Source organism: Talpa europaea (genome assembly GCF_964194135.1).
Source record: "Talpa europaea genome assembly, chromosome: 7".
In the NCBI taxonomy this organism is placed as follows: domain Eukaryota; kingdom Metazoa; phylum Chordata; class Mammalia; order Eulipotyphla; family Talpidae; genus Talpa; species Talpa europaea.
The window spans coordinates 8,467,671-8,489,020 of record NC_140074.1 but is presented as its reverse complement, the minus strand read 5'-3'; the positions used below and the strand labels follow the sequence as shown (position 1 = coordinate 8,489,020).

The following is a 21,350-nucleotide window of genomic DNA, read 5'->3' as shown; positions in this document are numbered from 1 at the left end:
AGAAAGCAGATTAGTCCAGGACAGAGGGCAATCAGTCCACACTGGCCTCGTTCACAAGCACCTTAGGCCACGAGTACTTCTTCCAGATGCTGAAGGAACCACAACCATTCCCACAATGGCCCTAGCCTACAAGTCCCTCCTACATGCTTAGAGCAGCAGCTTTCACCACCACCGACAGGTTCTCTTGACCTCCCAGAATATCCTCGGCCTCTTCTCACTGTATTCACCACTGCACTGTAACTAATCAACTCCCTGTCTGTGTTCCTCACCAGTGACAGAAACCAAGTCTTAATTCAACTTTCTGCATCACCTGAACTTGGCAGTGTCTAACCCATAGGAACCACGCACTAAATATAATTTGTTGAAGAAAATACTTAGAACTATTCAAATTATCAATTTCTCAAAGTTGGAAAACAGAACTTGTCAGAAAGCAGTGACAGAGTAGGTCGAAGCCTCAACTGCCATGGGTTGAGGTATGAACACAACTGATAGGAGCTCAACTGATATGAATTGACAGAAGTTAATGAAATTGACATTAGTATATCTGGTACCATGAAAAAGGCTATCAATAAAAACAAGTACAAAGAACACGGAAGTCTCTGAACCAATTAGTTCAGTGGCTCTACTTCCTTACACAAACAACTGCTGATCATTTCCGTAAGTGCAAAATGGGAAACTTCCCAAGTTGCCTTACAGTGTTTTAGGGATTACAAATTTTATGTTAATAGAAACTTTAATCTTTACTCTTTCAGTAAAAGAACTTAAAAGTATATAAATATAAAATCACTCGGGTACAAAAATCTCTGGGGACATTATTTTTTTAAAGTAGAACAAAGGCATAAGACCTACATTGCCCTTCCACAACGTACCCAAACAAATCACGCTCTTTCACATTATAACCCCTTTCTGTACAACCATTTCTGCTGCTCAGAATGATTTGATTTCTCCTCCTCCAGATTACCAACTGCAACTCATCCTTTAGAGTAGGACCAAATATCACCTCCTCCATGAAGTTTCCAGCCTTGCAGTTGACTCCTTTGCCCACCTCATCATACCACATGCTGTTTACTCAAGTGTCTGTTCCTACCCCAGACATTCATTGAGGTAGATGGTAGGTCTTAGTCATCCACTTTGAATGCCCAGTACCAAATCTCATGTTGGAGGTAAAATGTATGTTGAATAAAGAAAGTGCTTTTAGGGATTAATGAAACATTTCCTAAAGATGAAAATGTTTCACTTTTATATTCTATATTGAAGTCATGTAAAACTGGGGCAGTACAACTTAGTCTCAGTCGTCAGTACTCACTAAATCGTATATTTCTTGAGGATGTAATGCAACCAAAATAATAGGAACAGGAGATAGAACAGGAACAGGAACAGAGGCCAAGAGAAATTAATGCTTAAAAAAGGTTGCGCATCAAATCTATTCCAGGAAAAGGCAGCTGGTACAGCTACAATTTCTAGGGTTTTACCAGAACCTCCTAAATGAGAGATGAAACTCTACTAAGGTGGCCACTGGTCAGGCCACAGAGGCCCTAATCCTGACTTCACCTTTTCTTCCAAGGTACTCTGAAAACATTTCTAATTTAATTTCTGTGAGCGGACAGATTGCTGCAGTAATTCAGCTGGCAGGGGAATTAAATCCTATCTGTAAAAATACTTAATCACATTCCCTGATACACAGAATATACTTTACAAATGTCATATAACCTATTCATAATCTAAAACGACTCTTCTCTAGCTAGAAAAGAAGTTCATCAGGAGACAGACCTTGCACAGAGGTTAATACAATGATAAAGAAGTTAATGGGCCTCCCCAGTGGCGCAGCGGTTGAGCGCTGGGTTGCGAAGCTGCCCGCGGCCTCTGCGGCGCCGGTTCGATCCCCGGCTGCTCCCCGGCCACCGGAGGAGGATCCCACATGGTGCGCAGACCTCTCCTGCCACCCGCTGCTCCCCTCAGCAGTGTACTTCAGTCCTTCTGCCTGCTCTGCTCCCCGCTCTGGCTCTGGTGAATTCTCTCACCCTCCCGTGCTTCTGACTGTACCCAGTGCATGTATAAACAAAACAAACAAATATAATAAATAAATAAATAAAAGCATGCCTCTATAAAAAAAAAAAAAAAGTTAAGTGGTGGTGGGTGGGTATGGTAACAAACATCTGAAGAGGTGTGATCCTACACCCTGAATCATGCACAGAGTAGTAAATCTATGTCACCTCAATAATAAAGAAAGAAGGTACTATAGAGCAAAAGAGCATAGGAACAAGCAGGCACAAGTGATTCTAATCAGGATTCCTGCCACTAGACAGGCTGCTCACTATTCAAGCTAGAAGTGATGTTCCAAGACCAAGCACCACAGACCACTAAGAAACACCACTAGAACAAAATCAAAGGCAAGAAAAATTCATCTCAGTAACGTGCCTGTTTCTGTTTGAGGAAAAGATGCTTTCCTTAAATCATACATTGGGAGACCTCCCTGGTGGCACAAGGGGTTAAGATACAGCACTATGAAGCTATGGGCAGCCACTGCAGCACAAGTATGATCCCCAGTCAGGGAGCTGACCCACATGGTGCAGCAGACCTCTCCTGTCTCGCCCACTGCTCCCCTCAGCAGTGTATGTCAGCCGATCTGCTTGTTCTGCTCCCCACTCTGTCTGTGGTGAATCCTCTCACCCCTCCCCCCACATCTGGCCTGTACCCCAGTTCTTATACGCATAAATAAGTAACTCTTTAAAAAAAATAAATCAGGGCCTCCCTGGTGGTGCAGTGGTTGAGCCCTGGGCTGCAAAGCTGCCTGCAGCCTCCGCAGCGCCAGTTCGATCCCCAGCCGCCGACGAGGGTCCCACATGATGAGGGTCCCACATGGCACGCAGACCTCTCCTGCCGTGCCCGGTGCTCCCCTCAGCAGTGTACTTCGTCAGTCTGCCTGTTCTGCTCCCTGCTCTGGCTCTGGTGAATTCTCTCACCCTCCCGCACTTCTGACTGTACCCAGTGCTTGTATAAATAAGTAAACCTTTAAATATATATATATATATATATATATATTGGAAGAGGCAAAAAAAATAAATTTCAATGGAAACAGATAAAAGAATGTCTTAATTTTGGACACAGACTGTATCAAACTCTAAATCCCCCCCAACCCCCACAGACAATCCCCCCTTGATCCTTTAACATTTTCTGTTATTTTAAATGGCACCATCATCAAGCCCAGCTCCTTTTTTCATTTTCCACCGTAAACTATCATTTTTGCTTTCAAAGTACTCCTTCAATCTATCCACTTCTTGTCACCCACAGGAGACACCACCACTGTTTCTTGTCTGGCCTACTACTTGACAGTAACCTTCTAACTTGCCTTGCATGCCACTTCTGTCCACACAAAGTAATCTCCACACTTTAAATGATCTTTATAAAATCTGGTATTGTCACTTCTCTCTTCAGAAACCTGTGTGTCTTCCCACTACACACAGGATTCTAAGACCAAAGTCCAAGTCACGGCCTCCAGGATGGGACTGAGCCGAGCTTTAATCAAACCACTTCCTACTACCCCTACCTCCACAGCACTCTTCACACCATATTTTGACCTTCTAATTCTTCAAATGAGACAATTTCATTGCCACTAGCACCCCTGGGTCTCAGCACCTGCCGCTCCCTCTGTACACAACAACACTCTTTTATCCCAGTCTTCTCTGAATTAACTCTTGCTCATTCTTGAAAGCTCAACCCAAGTCTTTTCTTCAGGGAAGCCTTAAAGAACCCAAGAGATCACCTCAGACTTCTCAGTTACATGCTCTCATGATGCTATACTATAACCACCTACTTTCAAATCTTTGTTGTTTACTAGATGTCTTACACTGGGCTACTTGCCTCTCATCTCCCTCAACCTTAAGTTTCCTAACCTGGAAAATGGAAATAATTTCTATTTAAGGAAACATTGTGAAGATTAAAAAACAAGCGGAATCATTTATATGAAAGTATCTGCTATCCGGAAAGTTCTGGATAAATAATCCCCTTTGTACTTTAGTCTCCGATGGTTCTCACACATTGAGTTAAGCATAGGTTTTCCCCAAGTCAGTCTTTTTATCAGCAATTTTTCTTTCCTGTTATACCCGATCTGTCTTCTGTAGTCCCACTGACTATACCATGCTAAGACAGCTGACATTCTCAGTTTGGGAATATCTCTTAGCTTCCTTATTGTCAAAATGTTCCCTCAACCAAGTATTCCTCAACTGTCACCACACTCCAGGAAGCCTTCAGTCACTCAACATATTGCAGGACAAAGTCTATGACATTCTACATAGATTCCTTCTTTTGAATTTCTGTGCATACCCATCTTATACCTGTATTTCCAGAGACTGTGCATAACCCTGAAAAACAAAGGAGATACTGTTCTTCAAACTTTGACCCAGAATAGAAGGCAGACCTCTAAAGGTGTGTACTATACCTGGAGCTATGTAGCCAGGAGCAGCTGTGGCCCCAACAAAAGCTCCCCTTGTTAGAGTTCCTCTTCCTCTGCCCCGGACAGCTTGGACTGCTGCGGACACAGCTGTGTTCACAACACCCTTTGCCTGTTAAAAATGTTGACACATTTTCATTACTGAGAGAAGAAAGAACTATTACCTTACATCCCTGTACAACTGCTACAAGAAATTTGGCCCGTAGATGAGACAATTGAGTTGTTCGTGATTTTGCTAAACTGTCAATTTACCATCTGGAAAGTGAAAAGGACAACTACTTTACATAGTTTTTCTGGAGAATATACTGAACATATAAAAGGAGGCAAGTAATTCTTTTCATTTTAGAGTTACCCAAAAAGGGTTAATTTGTTATATATAAATTTCAGGAGTTAAATTACATCCAAAGTCATTTTAGGTCTGACTGAAGTAATTATAGACACTTTAAGCCCAAGTCAAAATCCACGAATTCTCCACCCACAAACAAAGTCACTGCAACAATAAACCAGCGAGAATCAGCTGTGTACCTGAGTGGAGTTAAAAAAGAGTATGACAAGAAAACCAAAGATGTGGGTGCCAGTTACTGCTCTAAGTAACTGAGACTTCAGGAAGATCATGTGACTTTTCTGAACCTGCTTCTTCTTCTGTGTTTATGCATATCAATTACTAAACGAATAAACACCATATCTATATTATTGCTTGAAAACATCATGGGACTCTGGTAATGTCACATCATCTCTCCCTATAGGAGTCTCTCCATTAATTGTAAAATGATAATTAGGATCCTACATTGTTCCCCTTATTTTTGGAGTAGAAAGAGAAACTGAGAAAACAGATATAAAAATCCAAAAAGTTGAAATAAGTTAATAGTAAACACAACTTCAACATCCTTTCCAAATCTGGAAATCCAAATTCAAAATTTTAAGAAAATCAAAAGACTATCTAGTTTCAAAGTAAGTACCACACTTATTTTCTTAATATAAGATACAACAAAAACTCCAGCCAGAAACTATTAAAATTTTCTAAGAAAAAAACCAAGGTGTAAGGAAGGAGGTGCAGAGCCTCAAGCTCAATGTCCAGTAAAGCAAACAATTCCTCAGATAGCTCCAATCTAGCACAAACACATTTATCTCACACTGGAAAATCATCTTTTCTTCCTCCTAGGAAAGCCTGCATGGCTACTAGTATGACTGCGGAGAAGACAGTTTCAAGGCTGAAAGTATCATGCACAGGGATAGTGCCATTTTTCCTTTGGACTGAAAAAAATCTAACCCACACATCTGAAATAGACTGCTTCCTGGGTGTCAAGCACATGAACATGAGTTTTATAATTTCCAGTATGGAACATTTCTAAAAATGAGTGGACCTCATACACACTCTTTTTTTTTAACACAGCTTAGTCAAAGTAGTCAGGAAGCAACAACCTGGCAGCAGCAGAGACTGAACACAAGCCAAGTCCACGTCTATTAGAACCAAGCTGACCTAGCAAGTACCTCACACACCCCTTTAAGACACAAAAATTAACTGACCAAACACAAAATGTAGACAATGGAAAACATACACACAAAACAAACAAGATAACAATTATCTCTATAATAATTTAGAAGATATTGGGACCTCCCTGATGGAGCAAGGGGTTAAGTTTCAGCACTGTGAAGTTATCTGCAGCCTCTGCAGCCTGAGTTCGATCCCCAGCCAGCCAAGGTGCTGACCCACATGGCGCAGCAGACCTCTCCTGTCTCACCCGCTGCTCCCCTCAGCAGTGTATTTCAGTCAATCTGCCTGTTCTGTTCCCGGCTCTGTCTCTGGTGAATCCTCTCACCACCATTCCCCACATCTCTGGCCTACACCCCAACTCTTGTATGCATAAATAATCTTTAAAAAAAATTAGAAGATATCATGGCAGGAAAGGAAAATCTACTAATTCTCTTTTTACATTGTACCACTACAGTTTAAACACTTCTATTAATATCTCGGTAAAAGTTAACTTTCCTTCTTGATATTTTGAATCTCAGAATTTAAACAGTATGGTAAGTACAAGAAGTTTAACTGAACCCAAAACAAATTTCTAAGATGGATATAATGGGCAATGATAGAGCACCCTTGGTCTCTGGCAGGAAAAAAACCTGGTTTTTCAAAGACAACCTCTACCATCCAGCATTCATGTTACTACACGCAGCATCGTAATGCCTTTGGGCCGCATTACCTCAGCTATAAAATGAGATAAACTCTATCCTCCTATAATGGACTTATATGTTAAAGAAACTAAACAAACTGTTTAACACAAAATCTTAAATAATCTACACTTCCTTCTATTAGTCTAACATTTCAGGGTTTTTTTTTTTTAGATTTATTTATTTATGCATATAAGAACTGGGGTACAGGCGAGAGGTGTTGGGGGTGAGAGGATTCACCAGAGACAGAGTTGAACAGATCAGGCAGATCAACTGGAATACACTGCTGAGGGGAGCAGCGGGCGAGTCAGGAGAGCTGCACCATGTGGGTCACCTCTCCTTGGCCGGGGATAGAACTCATGCTGCACTGGTTGCGGATACCTTCATAATGCTGCGTCTTACTTAACTCCTTGCACCATCAGGGAGGCCCCCTAGTCTAACATTTTTAATTGATTTGTCTCTGTCATATAATATACTCAGACATTACTACACTGGTTTTATATTTACTTATATATCTCTTTTTCTCTCAAAATCATGCACATGGTTTACATCTAGAAAATATTTTGAATGGACTTAGGAGGCTATCTTTTCTAAATACCTTACTACAATCCTGGGTTTTCAGCAGCACCGACATTTTCAGTATCAGTAATGAACAGACAAGCAATACAGAGTCATGCTCTACTGTGTACCCCCAAAGGAAAACCAAAATAAATAATGCAAAAGGACAAACCTGGAAAGGAAATGGAAGAGCATCTGCAAATCTGATAAAAGTAAGCCATAAGTGCCCTTGGCAGCTTCCCTAAACTAAACAAAGGCTAATATCTCATTAAAGTGCAAATTCCTCAACACTCTACATCAAGAATAAACTAAAACACTGCTAACAGCCTCCTTTAGTAGAATATATAATTTGCTTACAAAGGCCACAGAACAGAGAACCACTGATCATATATTATTCACAACCTAATCCAAAGATAAGATTGTCAAATCCAAGAAAAAGAAATAACTTCAGGAAAAACTACAGTAACAGACAAATTAAAGGAAAATTAATTCTAGTAATAATTTTCAAAGGTATCACAAAGGTTTAATGTTTAACTCATACCTGAGGAATAATCTTCTTTTTCTTATTATTTGCTGCATTGGGTCCAGAAAACAGCTTCTCCAGGGCAGCTAAAGCTGCACTTGCCTTTGCCACTTTCTTATTTGGACCTGCACCTCTGAATTTCTGTCCATCTACTTCTACCTAAAATCAAGAATAATACTCTGCAATTATCTCAAGCAATTTCTCTACATAGCTTTCATTTAAATGTATTTTACCACAGAAGACAGCAAAAGTCAAATAATACCAGAAGAACTGACTCAGTCTCTATGTTTACACATATGTAAACTGTTTACATGAAGCTCAGGATACCCTATGTCAGTGAAGGAAAAAAACATGGTTGGTTTGTATCTCAGTACATACCTCCATCACAAAGCGCTTGTCGTGGCTTCCACCAGTCTCAGAGATGAGTTCATACTTAAGACCTCTTCTTTTTTCATTGAGCTCCATTACAGGATTTTTGCCACTTGCTGTGAGGATAGGACCCTGAGTTCTTACCTGAGAAGAGGTTCAATCAAGTAAGATTTTAGGGCATTAAATTTCTTATTAGTATAAGTACATAATGTCTCTAATGAAAAGGAGGCTCAAAAATTGTACTTTAAAGCAGTAAGGAGCTAGGATGTATGATCACCTCTAAATATGAAGGACAAAATACCTTCAAAGACATGGACACTCCATAAGCACTAACTACTGAAGTCATCATCTGGCCAGCCTGCCTTTGAAGCAGAGCTGTTCATACAGTGTGGTATTTAAGAGCAATATGGCCTTGCCATTACATGGCTCTCTAGGTTCTAATCTGTGGCATTTTGTTCATGAGCTAAGAATAGTACCCTAAATCACAAAGTGGGCAGAACAGTTGAGATTCACATAATACCTGAGAGCTCACTGTTTTTCAACTTTAGGGCTAAGAAGAAATAATGCAACTAGGGAGATAGGAGAAAAATATTCTTAGGCACCTCTCAACCTCCCTTGAAGGATTCTGGAATTTACAAATAACAATAAAAGCAGTTATTTCCTGCCCACAGGAGCTAGACTATAGTGGAAGGGACAGATATAATCACTATAAAACAATGTCTGTCATACAACAGATAGATGTTACGGAAACATAGCAAAAGAAATCATTTTCTAGGGCAATTAGGGTAGCTTTCCTGGAAATGAAATGCAAATCTGACCTGAAAAGGTACACAGCAAACAAACCTCAGAGGGAACCTGAGGAGACAGGCATTCTGGACAAAAGAAGAAGTCATGCAAAGGCCCCAAAGAAGGAAAGAATGTTTCTTTTGGAAACCAGAAGTTCAGTTTTACTATATAAGGGAGTGAGGAGAGGAAGTCAGGACCTGACAAGAAACACCCTTGTTGGGGCCATATCCCATGCAAATGAGCTTCCTTTATCATGGGCAACCAGGAGCCACTGAAATCCTTGAATCTGGAAAAATTAATGACTAGATTTGTATTGTAGAAAAATCACTCTAGAAGTGGTAGTGATTTGAGGAAAGACAAGGGAGAGAGAAGAAAAGTAATTCATATAAGACTATGAAGACTCAAATGAAGAGAGACAAGCACCAAAAATAAAACAAGCCACAAAATAAATTTTGAGAGATAGCCAAAGATTGAGGATCTTGAGGTTAGAGATCACGTCTATAATTCTGCCATTGCTCAAGCAAACATAACTGCTCAAGAAATGCTGTACAAAGAATGCCCAAAAGAATCATATATTTTATACATTATATGTGTGTACATACATATGTACAATTTTTTATATATTATGTGTGTGTGTGTATATATGTACAATATTGGATTATCAGAAAAGTCATGAAGCATTTTTGCTTGAAAAACATAGAAAAAATATGTCATGACTTTTCTGACAATCCAATATTAGATAAATATAACAGACAGCAAAGATTCTTCTGGTAAAGTACTCTGGTTTGGAAAGTGGGTGATAGCGTAGAAATGAAACTCACTGTACAATTTTTGAAGTTGAATAACCATTCCTGGGTCTCATGCAATAAATATCACTTTTTGAAGAGTTTTTATTATCAACATTTTTAAAATTTCAAGGCAAATTTCCAGTCTCCATCTTTAAAAGTTAATGAGTAATTTTTGAAATTAGGTATATGGTAATTACATTCTGCTCTCCAAATATGAAATTGCTTTTATAAAAATAAGTCAAGACAAAATATTTGCATTTCTGAACACTTACTACCATTTTAAATGAAAAATAAAGCTCTCTCCAATTACTACATTATACAAAAACAAAACAGAGATGCATTCACTATCACAGCTATCAGTGTAATTCACATTACTCTCCCCTTCCTAATGCCCTTTGTTTTTTTTTTTAATATTCTTCTTTTAATAGAGGCATGTTTTATTTATTTATTAGTTTGTTTGTATGTTTTTGTTTTGTTTATACATGCACTGGGTACAGTCAGAAGCGCGGGAGGGTGAGAGAATTCACCAGAGCCAGAGCGGGGAGCAGAGCAGGCAGAAGGACCGAAGTACACTGCTGAGGGGAGCAGCGGGCGGCAGGAGAGGTCTGCGCGCCATGTGGGACCCTCCTTGGTGGCAGGGGAGCAGCCGGGGATCGAAATGGCGCCGCAGAGGCCGTGGGCAGCTTCGCAACCCAACGCTCAACCGCTGCGCCACCTGGGAGGCCCCCTAATGCCCTTTGACCTTTAATAGTCAGAGCCTCATAACTACAGAGCTCCTTCATCTACACTACCAGCAAAACATTTTGTCCTGCCTGTGACAACCACTAGTGAATGACTTGTCCTTTCAAACGCCAGGTGCCAAGTCTTCTATCCTCCACAGTAGTACATGAAGAGACAAACAGCTTTCACAGGCCTTCACACCCATCTGTTCCCTCAAGGCTTGCCTACATGCACTTCTCAAACATTTATTTTCACAAGTCCAGGTCTCTATACCTCCTATTTCTTTGGTCCACAATGCCGTCTTTCCAACTCTTCCCTACATAGCAAAATCCTACTTGTATCTAAAACCTAGCTCACAATTTACTCCCTTTGATTTTGCATGTAAGTTTTACAATCAATTGAAATTTTACATTATTAGATTCATTTGTCAATCACACTACTTATCATATTACACTACAATTAGTTACGACCATTTCTTTCATGCTTCTAGCCTGAAAGCAAGTTGAGGCTCTGTATACAATTTCTGCTGCTGTTGGTAGTAAACAGGTACTAAAAGGGGTTTATGGACTGGGAAAAAAAAAAGAGAGAGCACCCACTAAGTCTTTAATAAATATTCATTCTTACAAGTGACAATATAAATATATATACACTTATGTATTTATGCGAGGTCTTCTGTTAAAGTCAATTCTCCTTGCGTAGAATGCAATATAAAGGACTCCGTGAATTTGCAAATACATTGCATACGTTCAGCATTTGGATCTTGTCCCACTCTGTTATGTGTGACACTACGCTCAGAGGTAAGGACTTACAGGGAGTCTAAGGAACATCCTAGGTCAAGCTTTACCTTTCTCAGGGTTGAGCAATCCAACGATGACCCACTGCCCCCACAGCTTCACATAAACTTGAAATCATCCTAGATTTTCTCCACTAGATCTTTTGACTTTCACTCTTCACTCACTGTTGACACTCTTATTATAATTATGAAATACTGGAAGTAACTTCCAAGACCAGGAAAAAGGGACACTAGTTAAATTAGATTATAGTCACATGTTGTACAATATACAGGTGCTTATGGACTTTTTTTTTAGAATTAAGTGAAAAAAAGAAAAAAATTACATGATCACTTCTCGGCCTTTTGGCTAAGATCAAGTGTAGAAAAAAATTACATGAAAATATGATTGGCATCATAAAAATACTCATAAAAAAAGATATATGGAGGGGCATCCCTGGTGGTGCAGGCAGTTGAGCGCCGCACTGTGAAGCTGTCCACAGCCTCTGCAGTGCGGGTTCGATCCCAGCCAGCCTGCGAGAATCCCACATGGCACGGCAGACCTCTCCTGTCTTGCCCGCTGCTCCCCTCAGCAGTGTATTTCTGTCATCTACCTGTTCTGTTCCCTGCTCTGTCTCTGGTGAATCCTCTCACCCTCCTGCACATCTGGCCTGTACCCAAGCTCTTGTATGGAAGTAAGCCAAAACATTAGTAATGGCTGCCTCTAGAAAATACATAGTTGTATATGCTTTACACGTTCTCATTTATACTTTTCTTTCAAATTTTCTACAATGAACACATTACTTTTTCCTAAGGAGAGAGACATAGAAGTATACCTCTAAGGTACTGGAGGTTTCAGTTGTAGAATTTCCAGTATTATTGCTTGAGTTTGAAGACACTGTTTCACTTTTGCCTTCATTGTCTGATTTTTCATCGGAACTCATACATTCAATATCTGCATCGAAGCCTGTTGGGTAGCCCATTGCCTGCAACACCTGTAGCAAATTACATCGGGATACACTTTTATTCAAACACCAGAGACCACAAAAAAAAAAAAATAGATGAAATATCGAGGATAACCAAATCCTTGGGTAAACAAGTTTTATACCAGAGCATCACCATGGAAATGAGGACAACATCCTCCAAAATAGTTAGGTTTCATATAATTCAGGAATGTAAACTTGATGTTACTCCTGGCTCATTTAATTTGGAGGTGAGAAATAAAAATTCAAGTTCAACCAAGAGGTGAGGGGGAAAGTGAAAGAACACACTGTAAAAAATACGCTGGACTAGAAAGGAAAAACTAAGGGCCTTAATTATCTACATTTCTCGTCTGACAATTTTCCAATTATAAAACAGGAAAACAGATTAGTTGACCTCTAAATTCTATGGCTCAGTCCTCTAGGATTGAAATGAAATCAAGTTTTCATTTTAACCTTTGAACCAATTTGCCTATTAATTTACAAAATAACATCTCACGCTATCCACCTCTGCCTTAACTGAAACCATCAAGACTTGAAAAAAGACTGTCTAGGTTATTTTCAACACAAAATAACCCAGGAACAATTTGAAGTTTATATTTCCATCCCTATCTCTCAAGACCTAGTTAGTTTATAGCTACCTCCAATTGTTCAATTTTGTATTTCCATTCAATGACTGGCGTTTTTTTACATAAAGCATTCAGTGTGTATGTACGTGTCTATGTACATGGGCACACTTGCAAACATGCATTTAAAACCTCTTTCCAGGTAATACTCTGCTTTAGATGTCCACAACACAATACGTTCACTAGCATTTTTATAACCCTCTTTCAAACAGGTTGCCATTCAATTGTCAGTTACCAATCTAGAGGGTTATATCAGAAGATAGTTTCCTAATGAACCCTGTATCTCTTTCAGCTTTTGATTAAGTTCCTGAGGTGTAAAAGCAACATCTTATCTCTTAACACTCCCAACTGCACCAAATAGGTATCTAATAAAAATATTACAGTAGCCACACAATGACAAGCCAGGCAAGGCAACCCTACCTTCATAAAGAATGGCACCTTGAATAAGGATTCTGCCAGTGTAAATAAAATAGTATTACTCTTAACAACAACAACAACAAAAAAAAAATGTTCAAAAAAAACTTGAAATGAATTCACCCAGTTCATATGGAGAATCTGGTATCCTCCTGAACATTTCAAATCATAAATTCCAGTGTTTATGGGGAATAAAGCCAAGAACGCTTTTTAAACATCTACAGTTCTCAAAGTGCTCAGGTAGTGTTTTACACATACTAACATCATTTGGTTATATCCCTGTCAATATTTCATGAAGAAAATACATTCTCTACCACTTGAGTCCTATAAATATGATCTCCATGACAAATCTCAGGTTTGAGAGAAGCACTATCAGTCTGGAATTAACATAGCTAACACAGCAAGTTGAGAGAGTCACAAATAAGAGACGAGTCACGGGTAAATCTGATTTGTTTATTCTAATAAAAATTAAGGCCTCTGGACAGCTTTAAGGTAGTTAAAACAGTCTTCTGTGAGTTATCTTTTTTTAACCTTCTCTCTGCCCTTTTCTCACTAATCAGGTTCATGTATTTGTTATTGCAGCAAACATTTCAATGTATTTGTAAATTATGTAACTGATGAAAAATCATAGGGCTATAGTGTACAAATGGTATAACAAACAAAAATCTCAAAGTCATTTTCTAAAGATAAATCCCAGGGCTCTTAACTAACATGTACTACAAAGTAAAAATAAAAGTATGGAGATATCTGGATATCTCAGATATCTGGAACAAAAGCATGTTTGGAATCAATGTTAAGGGCAAAAAACTGATATACCACAGAAATATGAGTTTTCAAGTATCTGGCAAACACAGCATAATAAGCACATCAATGGAGCTGGAAAAAAAAAAAAAAAACAGTAATTCCCAAGAACAAGAAACCAATGTAACTATGCCTTTTTTCTCCTAGAAAAAGTGTTGAGACTAAGGAAGATATCGTCAAAGATTGAAGGTCAAGGCTGAGTGAAAAGCAAGCACTTAAAAACACATTTTACCCCATGGAGCTCCACTCAAAAGTAGTATTCACAGGTTTTGTATGATAGAGGTCTGACAGCTTCAAGAAACTTGCCAAAGAGCCTGACTCCTGGTCACCTTCTAGCGGACTAGCTGACAATGACTAAGATTCTTTTCATGGAATATGCCTGATTATGTCTGTAAAGATGTCCTTGGTAGGAGACTATCAGGAAAAAAGACTAGAAGAAAAAGGGAAGTGTAGCCACTGTCTTGTTTCGTTTTGATTTGATTCACTGGTGATTTGTCTGAATAGGTACAGACCCCTACACCAAGCCGCTACTAAGAAAGGAATGCAAGGAATTTTATCTACGGAGTCGTACTTTCTTAAACATGTTGGCTATAAAACTCTCAAATTCATTTGTAAACAGAACTTACAACATGTAGTGTGACCCTTATGGATGGCAATTTGGCAATATACCCCTGGTTTATCATAGGAACATCAATACATATTTAATGAATTAATGGATCATCCAAATATGCTTGAATCTAGTAATTCAATTCTTGATCTAGTAATTCCAACTACAGAATCTATTTTAGGGGATAATCACACAATTTTAAAGAGATATAAAGCAATTAACTGCAAACATCTACTTCTTAAAAGCATTAATTACATTATGATAAACTGATAATGAAATTAGGCCATCACTAAAAATGAGGGCAATCTTTGTGACAACTAGAAAAATAACTTCTATTTTTATATGAATAAAGAAAACATGATCTTATTTTAAGTTTATCTTTCATATACATATTATGTTGGTCTCACCATTCCTTACCTGAAACCCTCGGGGACCAGACTATTTTGAGAAAACTAAAACAATACATTTGCCATGTATTTTCCAAATTCCCAGTGAATTCTCAGGTCCTACCTTAAGTGTATACAAAAAATTTATAAAATACTCACACAAACTGGAGTAATAAATACTAAAAATAGATCCACATCAAGTTAGGTTTCCCCCTCAAAATGAATTTGCATCAAACATAGGGGGAAACTTTTTTTTCAGTGCTTTTTTGATTTTGGAGTTGCAGGTTTACAAAATAAGGCTTGGAAAAATGCACACTAAGGTATTAATTGTAACAGCTATTACCATTGAATTACCATAAGTTACAAATAGAATCTAAATCCTGTCATATTGCAAATTATTCCACTCTACTGACTCCCAAACTTTACTACATTACAAATTCGAGATGAGGCCACAAATTTATATTAAGGTTTATTATTTAAAAAACCCACAGAATGTGTCATTGCATCACAAAAGCCTTTAAAATACATTACTGCTATGCCTTTTAATGAGACCTAGCCAATAAGAATGCCTACCTGATCTTCATATCAAAACAACTGTGACTCTCTGTTCTGTCACAGCAATGAATTGTTATTTCAATAGTTATGCATTAGATCTAAATTTGTAACTCATTCTCAGCATACAGTATAACAAAGAACTGCCTTTTTTTGGTAAATCTTAATTATTGAGGAATTTGGCGCCCTCTTTTTTTTGGTTTTACAATTTATTTTCTCACATCATTGTTCACTTTTTTTTTTTAAACATTTTTTTTTTTTATAGAGGCATGTTTTTATTTATTTATTATATTTGTTTGTTTGTTTTGTTTATACATGCACTGGGTACAGTCAGAAGCACGGGAGGGTGAGAGAATTCACCAGAGCCAGAGTGGGGAGCAGAGCAGGCAGAGGGACTGAAGTACACTGCTGAGGGGAGCAGCGGGCGGCAGGAGAGGTCTGCGCACCATGTGGGATCCTCCTCCAGTGGCCGGGGAGCAGCCGGGGATCGAACCGGTGCCGCAGAGGCCGCAGGCAGCTTCGCAACCCAGCGCTCAACCGCTGTGCCACCGGGGAGGCCCCATTGTTCACTTTTGCGCCGTATTTGGCTTCTCCCCTAAGGTTTAGTCTAAGAACTGTATCTTTAGTCTTACTGTTTTTTCCCTCCTCATTCTTGGTTTTCTTTTCCTACCTTATTTTAAACTCATACTATTTCATCATATTTGAAGTACTCCTTTTGTAAACAAGGCAGAACATAATATACTGCCTTATATTTTTAAAGCTTAGTTATTATTTTTCTGCATTGTTCTTATTACTGACCCACATATAATTTATTCATCTGTAGATTTCTTGTCTGTCTCCCCATCTTATCCACACTAGAATGCTTCAGGAGAGCAAGGAATTCATTTTGTTTACTGCTATATTTTAGCATTGAGGATAATGTTTGCACCTATAATATTTGTAAAGTGGAATGATAGTGAAAACAGGCGAACTGTAGCTTATGCCATACTGTTACATACAAAACATTTTTCAAGTCACAACTAATGTTCAGTCTGTATGATCTCTGTAATTTCATATTAGTCTATAAGATGTCAAATGTCCTCCGAGAGATTCCAATATTTAGGAGTTTTCTACAAATGTACATGCATGGTTGATTGGTTCTAACTTGGAGCTTATTCCCTAAGAAAAATCAGAGGATGAAACTATATATACACCGTGAGTTCAAACCTAAAAAACGAAGCAAAAAAATGACTAGAAGTAAATAAACCAACATAGATGTAAATATCAATACTCTTACAGATAGGCTTTTGAAATTTTAAAAATGTCTTTATTTTTGTGTGCTTTCTAAATCTTGTATAATATATATTATTTTATCGCCATAAAAGAAAAATTTTGTGATCCAGGGGTGACTAAAGTCTATATATTATTATCTTTAAAAATCTTGAAAACTCCTTTTTACTACAGGAAAATAAGCACCTATTTGTAATACAAAATAACAAAGCACTATTAAAATTAAGTAAAATATATACTGTACCTTCACTGCTACATGAAGTTTTGCTGTTTTCTTGGATGGTCCTGAGGCTTCATAGGTTGTACCATCCACATCTACAGACATTGTGAAGACTGGGGCATGGACAGGGCCAGACTGAGATAAGAGCTTATACTGAAGTCCAGGCCTGATCTGATTTAGTCTCATTAGTGCATTCATAAGGTCTATTGCTTTACTATCTAAAACTGTTAAAAAAGAGAAATGAGAACAGAAATTAGACCATTGCACTTTAAACCTTTGGATCTGTAAGTTCCAAGTAACCACTATAAATTCACCAGGTTTTAAAAACAATTTCAAATCACATATACAAATTAACTTTACTTCATAATTAAATAATCACTTCTAATTTATGCTAACATGACTGCAAAATTATGATTACTGTATTAATTTTAGTTTGTCAATATTAATTATCATAAGCAGTGAAGTTTGAAAACAAAAGAAAGCTCTTCGATCACTGACTCCTTAGTTAATATCTACTCTTAAAAACCCAATTGAAATCAAATTCTTCACTTTGTAATTTTTATTTTCCTGTCTGAGACTATAAATTGTTTCCAGTTCACCTCTAAAAGAATAAAGATTTTACATACTTTTCCTTAAGTTTCGCTTCATCTTTTTATTGGGATCCTTATCATCACCTAATCCATCTTCAAATGGCCTCTTCAGAGCTGAAGACCCAGGACCTAAAAATAATTATGAAACATTCATTATCAGTCAAAACAATGATGATTCTTAGTCTATCAAGTGTATTTAGTATGTTCAGGAAGGAAAATCTCAGCAATCACAAAAACCATAGGACTCTTTCATTGATCAGCATCATATTTAGAATCTTGTAAGAGCAAATATTTTAAAGGGAATCTTCCTTAAAATAATTATCCCCTTTTTATGAATATTTACCTTCTTGTATATTCATACATTTATATATATGCAAATACTCACATCTGCATGTGCATGAACAGAAAAGGAACTGGAAAGATACCAAAATGTTAAAGTTTATCCCTGGTAGTAAGATTTATTTTTACTTATGTATTTTTCAATATTTCTATGAAGGGTTTCTATGGTATCTAAATATAAAGTGATCTTGTGTCACTGCCTATTTCATATATACAGCTTGTGTTTCCTTAGTCCTCAATGAAATTCAAAGACATTTCCTTCTTCTGTCTTATAAACTATCTAACCCAAGGCTTAGAAATAATATAACTGGTATGGAACAAAAAACTAACTGAACTGACATTAATCAATTTCTTTAATAAAACAGATAGTTAATAATCCTGGAAGGCCTAAGACAAGAGTTTTGGCTATCCAAGTTAAAAACAAAGAAAATAAAAGCTTATCACCTGCCTAAGAACTTTATAGAACTCTGTCCTCAACTTAAAAAAAGGCTATTGGGTTTTTCTTCAAGGAAAAGTTATGCTTAAGAGATTCAAGCCATAAGATTTCCAGATACTTTTAGTGAAACTCTGCAATAATACTGAGATTTAACTATATAGTCTCTGATCATCAAGATTTATTGCCCCTTGGGGTAAACACTGACTTCAGCATTTGCTTGAATCAATACTCACTACTCAGGTCAATCAATTTTGATGCTCTCTTCAACAGAAGACAGTAATAGCTTATACCTACTTAGTTATTATGTTTCATTTGCATTCCATAAAACCACAGTGTGCCTATCTTCCAGAATACAGTCTTTAGAAGACAAAAGTTTAAAAGATACAATGTCAATCACTCTTCAATCAGTAAGTTACATTAAAGATTGCCTGGAAATCATAAGCTGGCTTAAATGCGTAGATCTGTTCTTTAAATCCTCCAGCCACATGAGTAGAGTTTAATGGATTAAGATTCAGTCTTTCATCCCAGCTATTAGAAAAGGGTTGTAAAATCTGTGTCTAATCATAACACTAAATTAGGGGGAAAACAGGCTTGTTTGGAAAAAAGCAAGTAGTTTTCAACCTCCACAAGATCCAAAAATGAGAAGTGATCATTTGAGAGGCAAACATTTTTTTAAATAATATGTGATTTGCTTACTATATGCTTGTAACTTTTCTTAATAGTGTAAATATGTTAATGTATGTAATCCTCACAAGTACCCTAGGATGCCTGAGCTTTGATCATTCTCATAATTTCATCCACATATTCATTTAGCAACAAATACTGAGTATTTTCTATGTACAGGACAATTCTAAGTGCTGGAAATGTAACAGAAAATGAAACAATGTTTCTGTTCTCAAAGAGCTTATATATGGTAGTAGAAACCTATTATAACATGTTACGAGCACAGTGGAGAAAAATAAGAGGCTTAAAGGGGAGAGGGTGCTGCTATTTTGTAAGTGGCGCTCATCAGAGAAGTCAGAAGGGTATCACTGATAATGTGACCTTTGATGAAGACCTAAAGAAAGTTAGAGGGAGCTATTCAACTATTTATGGAAAGATACCCAGGCAGACAAAAGAGCAAGTACAGAGATCTCAAGGCAGGAAGATGCTCAGAAACAACATGAACACCAGAGTGGTTGAGGAGGCATGAACTAGGAGGGGATGGAAGTAATTGATGAAGAGAGTCAGATGATATTAAAAGGCAGTAGTCCTCAATCTTAGCTGCCACTACTTCAATAGAGAAAGTTTTACAAAATAAAATGGAGGCTCCACCTCCAGTATGGGAAAGTAATTAAAATATTCTCCTAACAAGAGCAATTTAGAAAAGCTTGATAAAATGTAGAATGAATACCTATTTCTGAAAAATAAAGAATTATGAACTTATATAGTCAGCATCTGGGAGGTGAAGGAAGCCCTGCATTGGGGGCCACATTACCCCTAAGGGAATTTGACAAAATCCAAAAGCCCCCTCTCAGTACTGAACCTCTAAAGTACTTTAACAGACACTCAGGTATCAGGTGTCAAAAACTAAACCTTGAAGACTATTCAGAAGGGAAGGCCTGACAAGACCACCTACACTGAGTTAGGCCCCTGCAATGCCACATACGAGAAGCAGCAGCAGGAATATTCAGGATCTTAAAAGGACTGAAGACCAGCTTCAAATCTTACCCCTTGATTGCACTGAGATGATCTAGGATTGATGACTCTACCAGCCATCTTCCAGAAACAAATGTAAATCCTCTCTAGAGAAGATATCATTACTCTAGACTTTTAATTCTCTACACTTTTCCATTTTAAATCTTCAGCATTCATAATAACCAGGTACATGAGATGACAAGATACTGTGATCAAAAATCAAGGGAAGGACCAGACAATCAGAAACAGACCAACAGGTCTGTTTATAATAGGTCCAAAATAATGGCATTTTCAAAAACCAAACTTTATTAAAGAATGAGTAGGCTGCCTGCCTGTAACCATGCAGGCAAGCATAGTTTTCTTTCTCTTTTTCCTAATAAACCTGTCCTTTCACAATGTAAAAAAATGATTAGAATATTTAAAAAAAAGGAAAAATATTATTTCTAGTAGGAAAATCTGAAACTATATAACAGCCAAAATTCTAGAAATGAAAAATAAAAAGACCTGCAAGGGAAGGTAGCCAATCTCAAAGTATAAAACCAAGTAAGTAACTGGATCCCAGTTACACTGACTCCAAAGTCTGTGTTCTTGCTGCTGAAACACTAACCAAGTTCAGACAGACTAGTACAAATAGAAGAGTGTTCTGAATTTTTTGACACACTTTTCTCCTCCTCTGTATTTCTGCTTTCTTGGTTACACAGTATTTCCAATGATGCCAAATATCATCAAACTAATCAATGACAGTGATAATATCGCCTTCTAGCTTATGGCTTTCCTCTTTTCTTTAAACCAAGAGTTCTCAAAGTATGTTCCCTAAGTCTATGAAGTAATGGAATCTGGCCAATGGAGCTATATAAGTTCATCACTAATAAGAACAAGTAAGAGTAGGCTGATATCACAGATGGAACAGAAGAGAAAAAAGTTAGGAAGAAAAGCAATAAATGTTCTCATACATGAACTGGATTAACAATTATTATGTTCCCTCAGCTCTAGCAAGAGTTGCAGCCCATGACCTTCTCCACCATTGCCCATTTCCAACGCCAATAAAGAACTTTTCACTCACCTTCTTTATCAGTAACTGACCAGGAATATTTCTGAAAAGGCTTACTAGATGGAAGGGGGTCCATCTCCAGCACTTTATAAATCTGGCCAAAGGCTGATAGCCTCAGTGCATGCTAAAGAATAAAAGATTACATTTATTCAAAATTCAACGGGCATTCATAAAGTTCTTAAAAATCTTGCTAAAAAAAAAAAAATTGATTATAATCTGAAATTATAATGGCAAAACTTCCCAGCAACAGGCAAGATAATGTGTTTA

The 21,350-nt window shown here is 37.6% G+C and overlaps 1 protein-coding gene across 2 annotated transcripts in view; it reads right to left on the bottom strand.

Annotated features, from left to right (window-relative positions):
• STRBP (spermatid perinuclear RNA binding protein) overlaps nucleotides 1–21,350 on the bottom strand; it is a gene marked incomplete at its 3' end in the record, with an annotated part of 52,497 nt that overhangs the window by 5,264 nt on the left and 25,883 nt on the right. For both annotated transcript variants that reach the window (XM_084238280.1, XM_084238281.1), the window contains 7 exons: nucleotides 21,096–21,207; nucleotides 17,617–17,709; nucleotides 17,015–17,214; nucleotides 11,972–12,130; nucleotides 8,082–8,216; nucleotides 7,722–7,862; nucleotides 4,439–4,562 (listed from right to left, as the gene is read on the bottom strand). In XM_084238280.1, coding sequence (XP_084094406.1) covers nucleotides 4,439–4,562; nucleotides 7,722–7,862; nucleotides 8,082–8,216; nucleotides 11,972–12,130; nucleotides 17,015–17,214; nucleotides 17,617–17,709; nucleotides 21,096–21,207 — 964 coding nt within the window. The remainder of the gene's footprint in view (nucleotides 1–4,438; nucleotides 4,563–7,721; nucleotides 7,863–8,081; nucleotides 8,217–11,971; nucleotides 12,131–17,014; nucleotides 17,215–17,616; nucleotides 17,710–21,095; nucleotides 21,208–21,350) is intronic.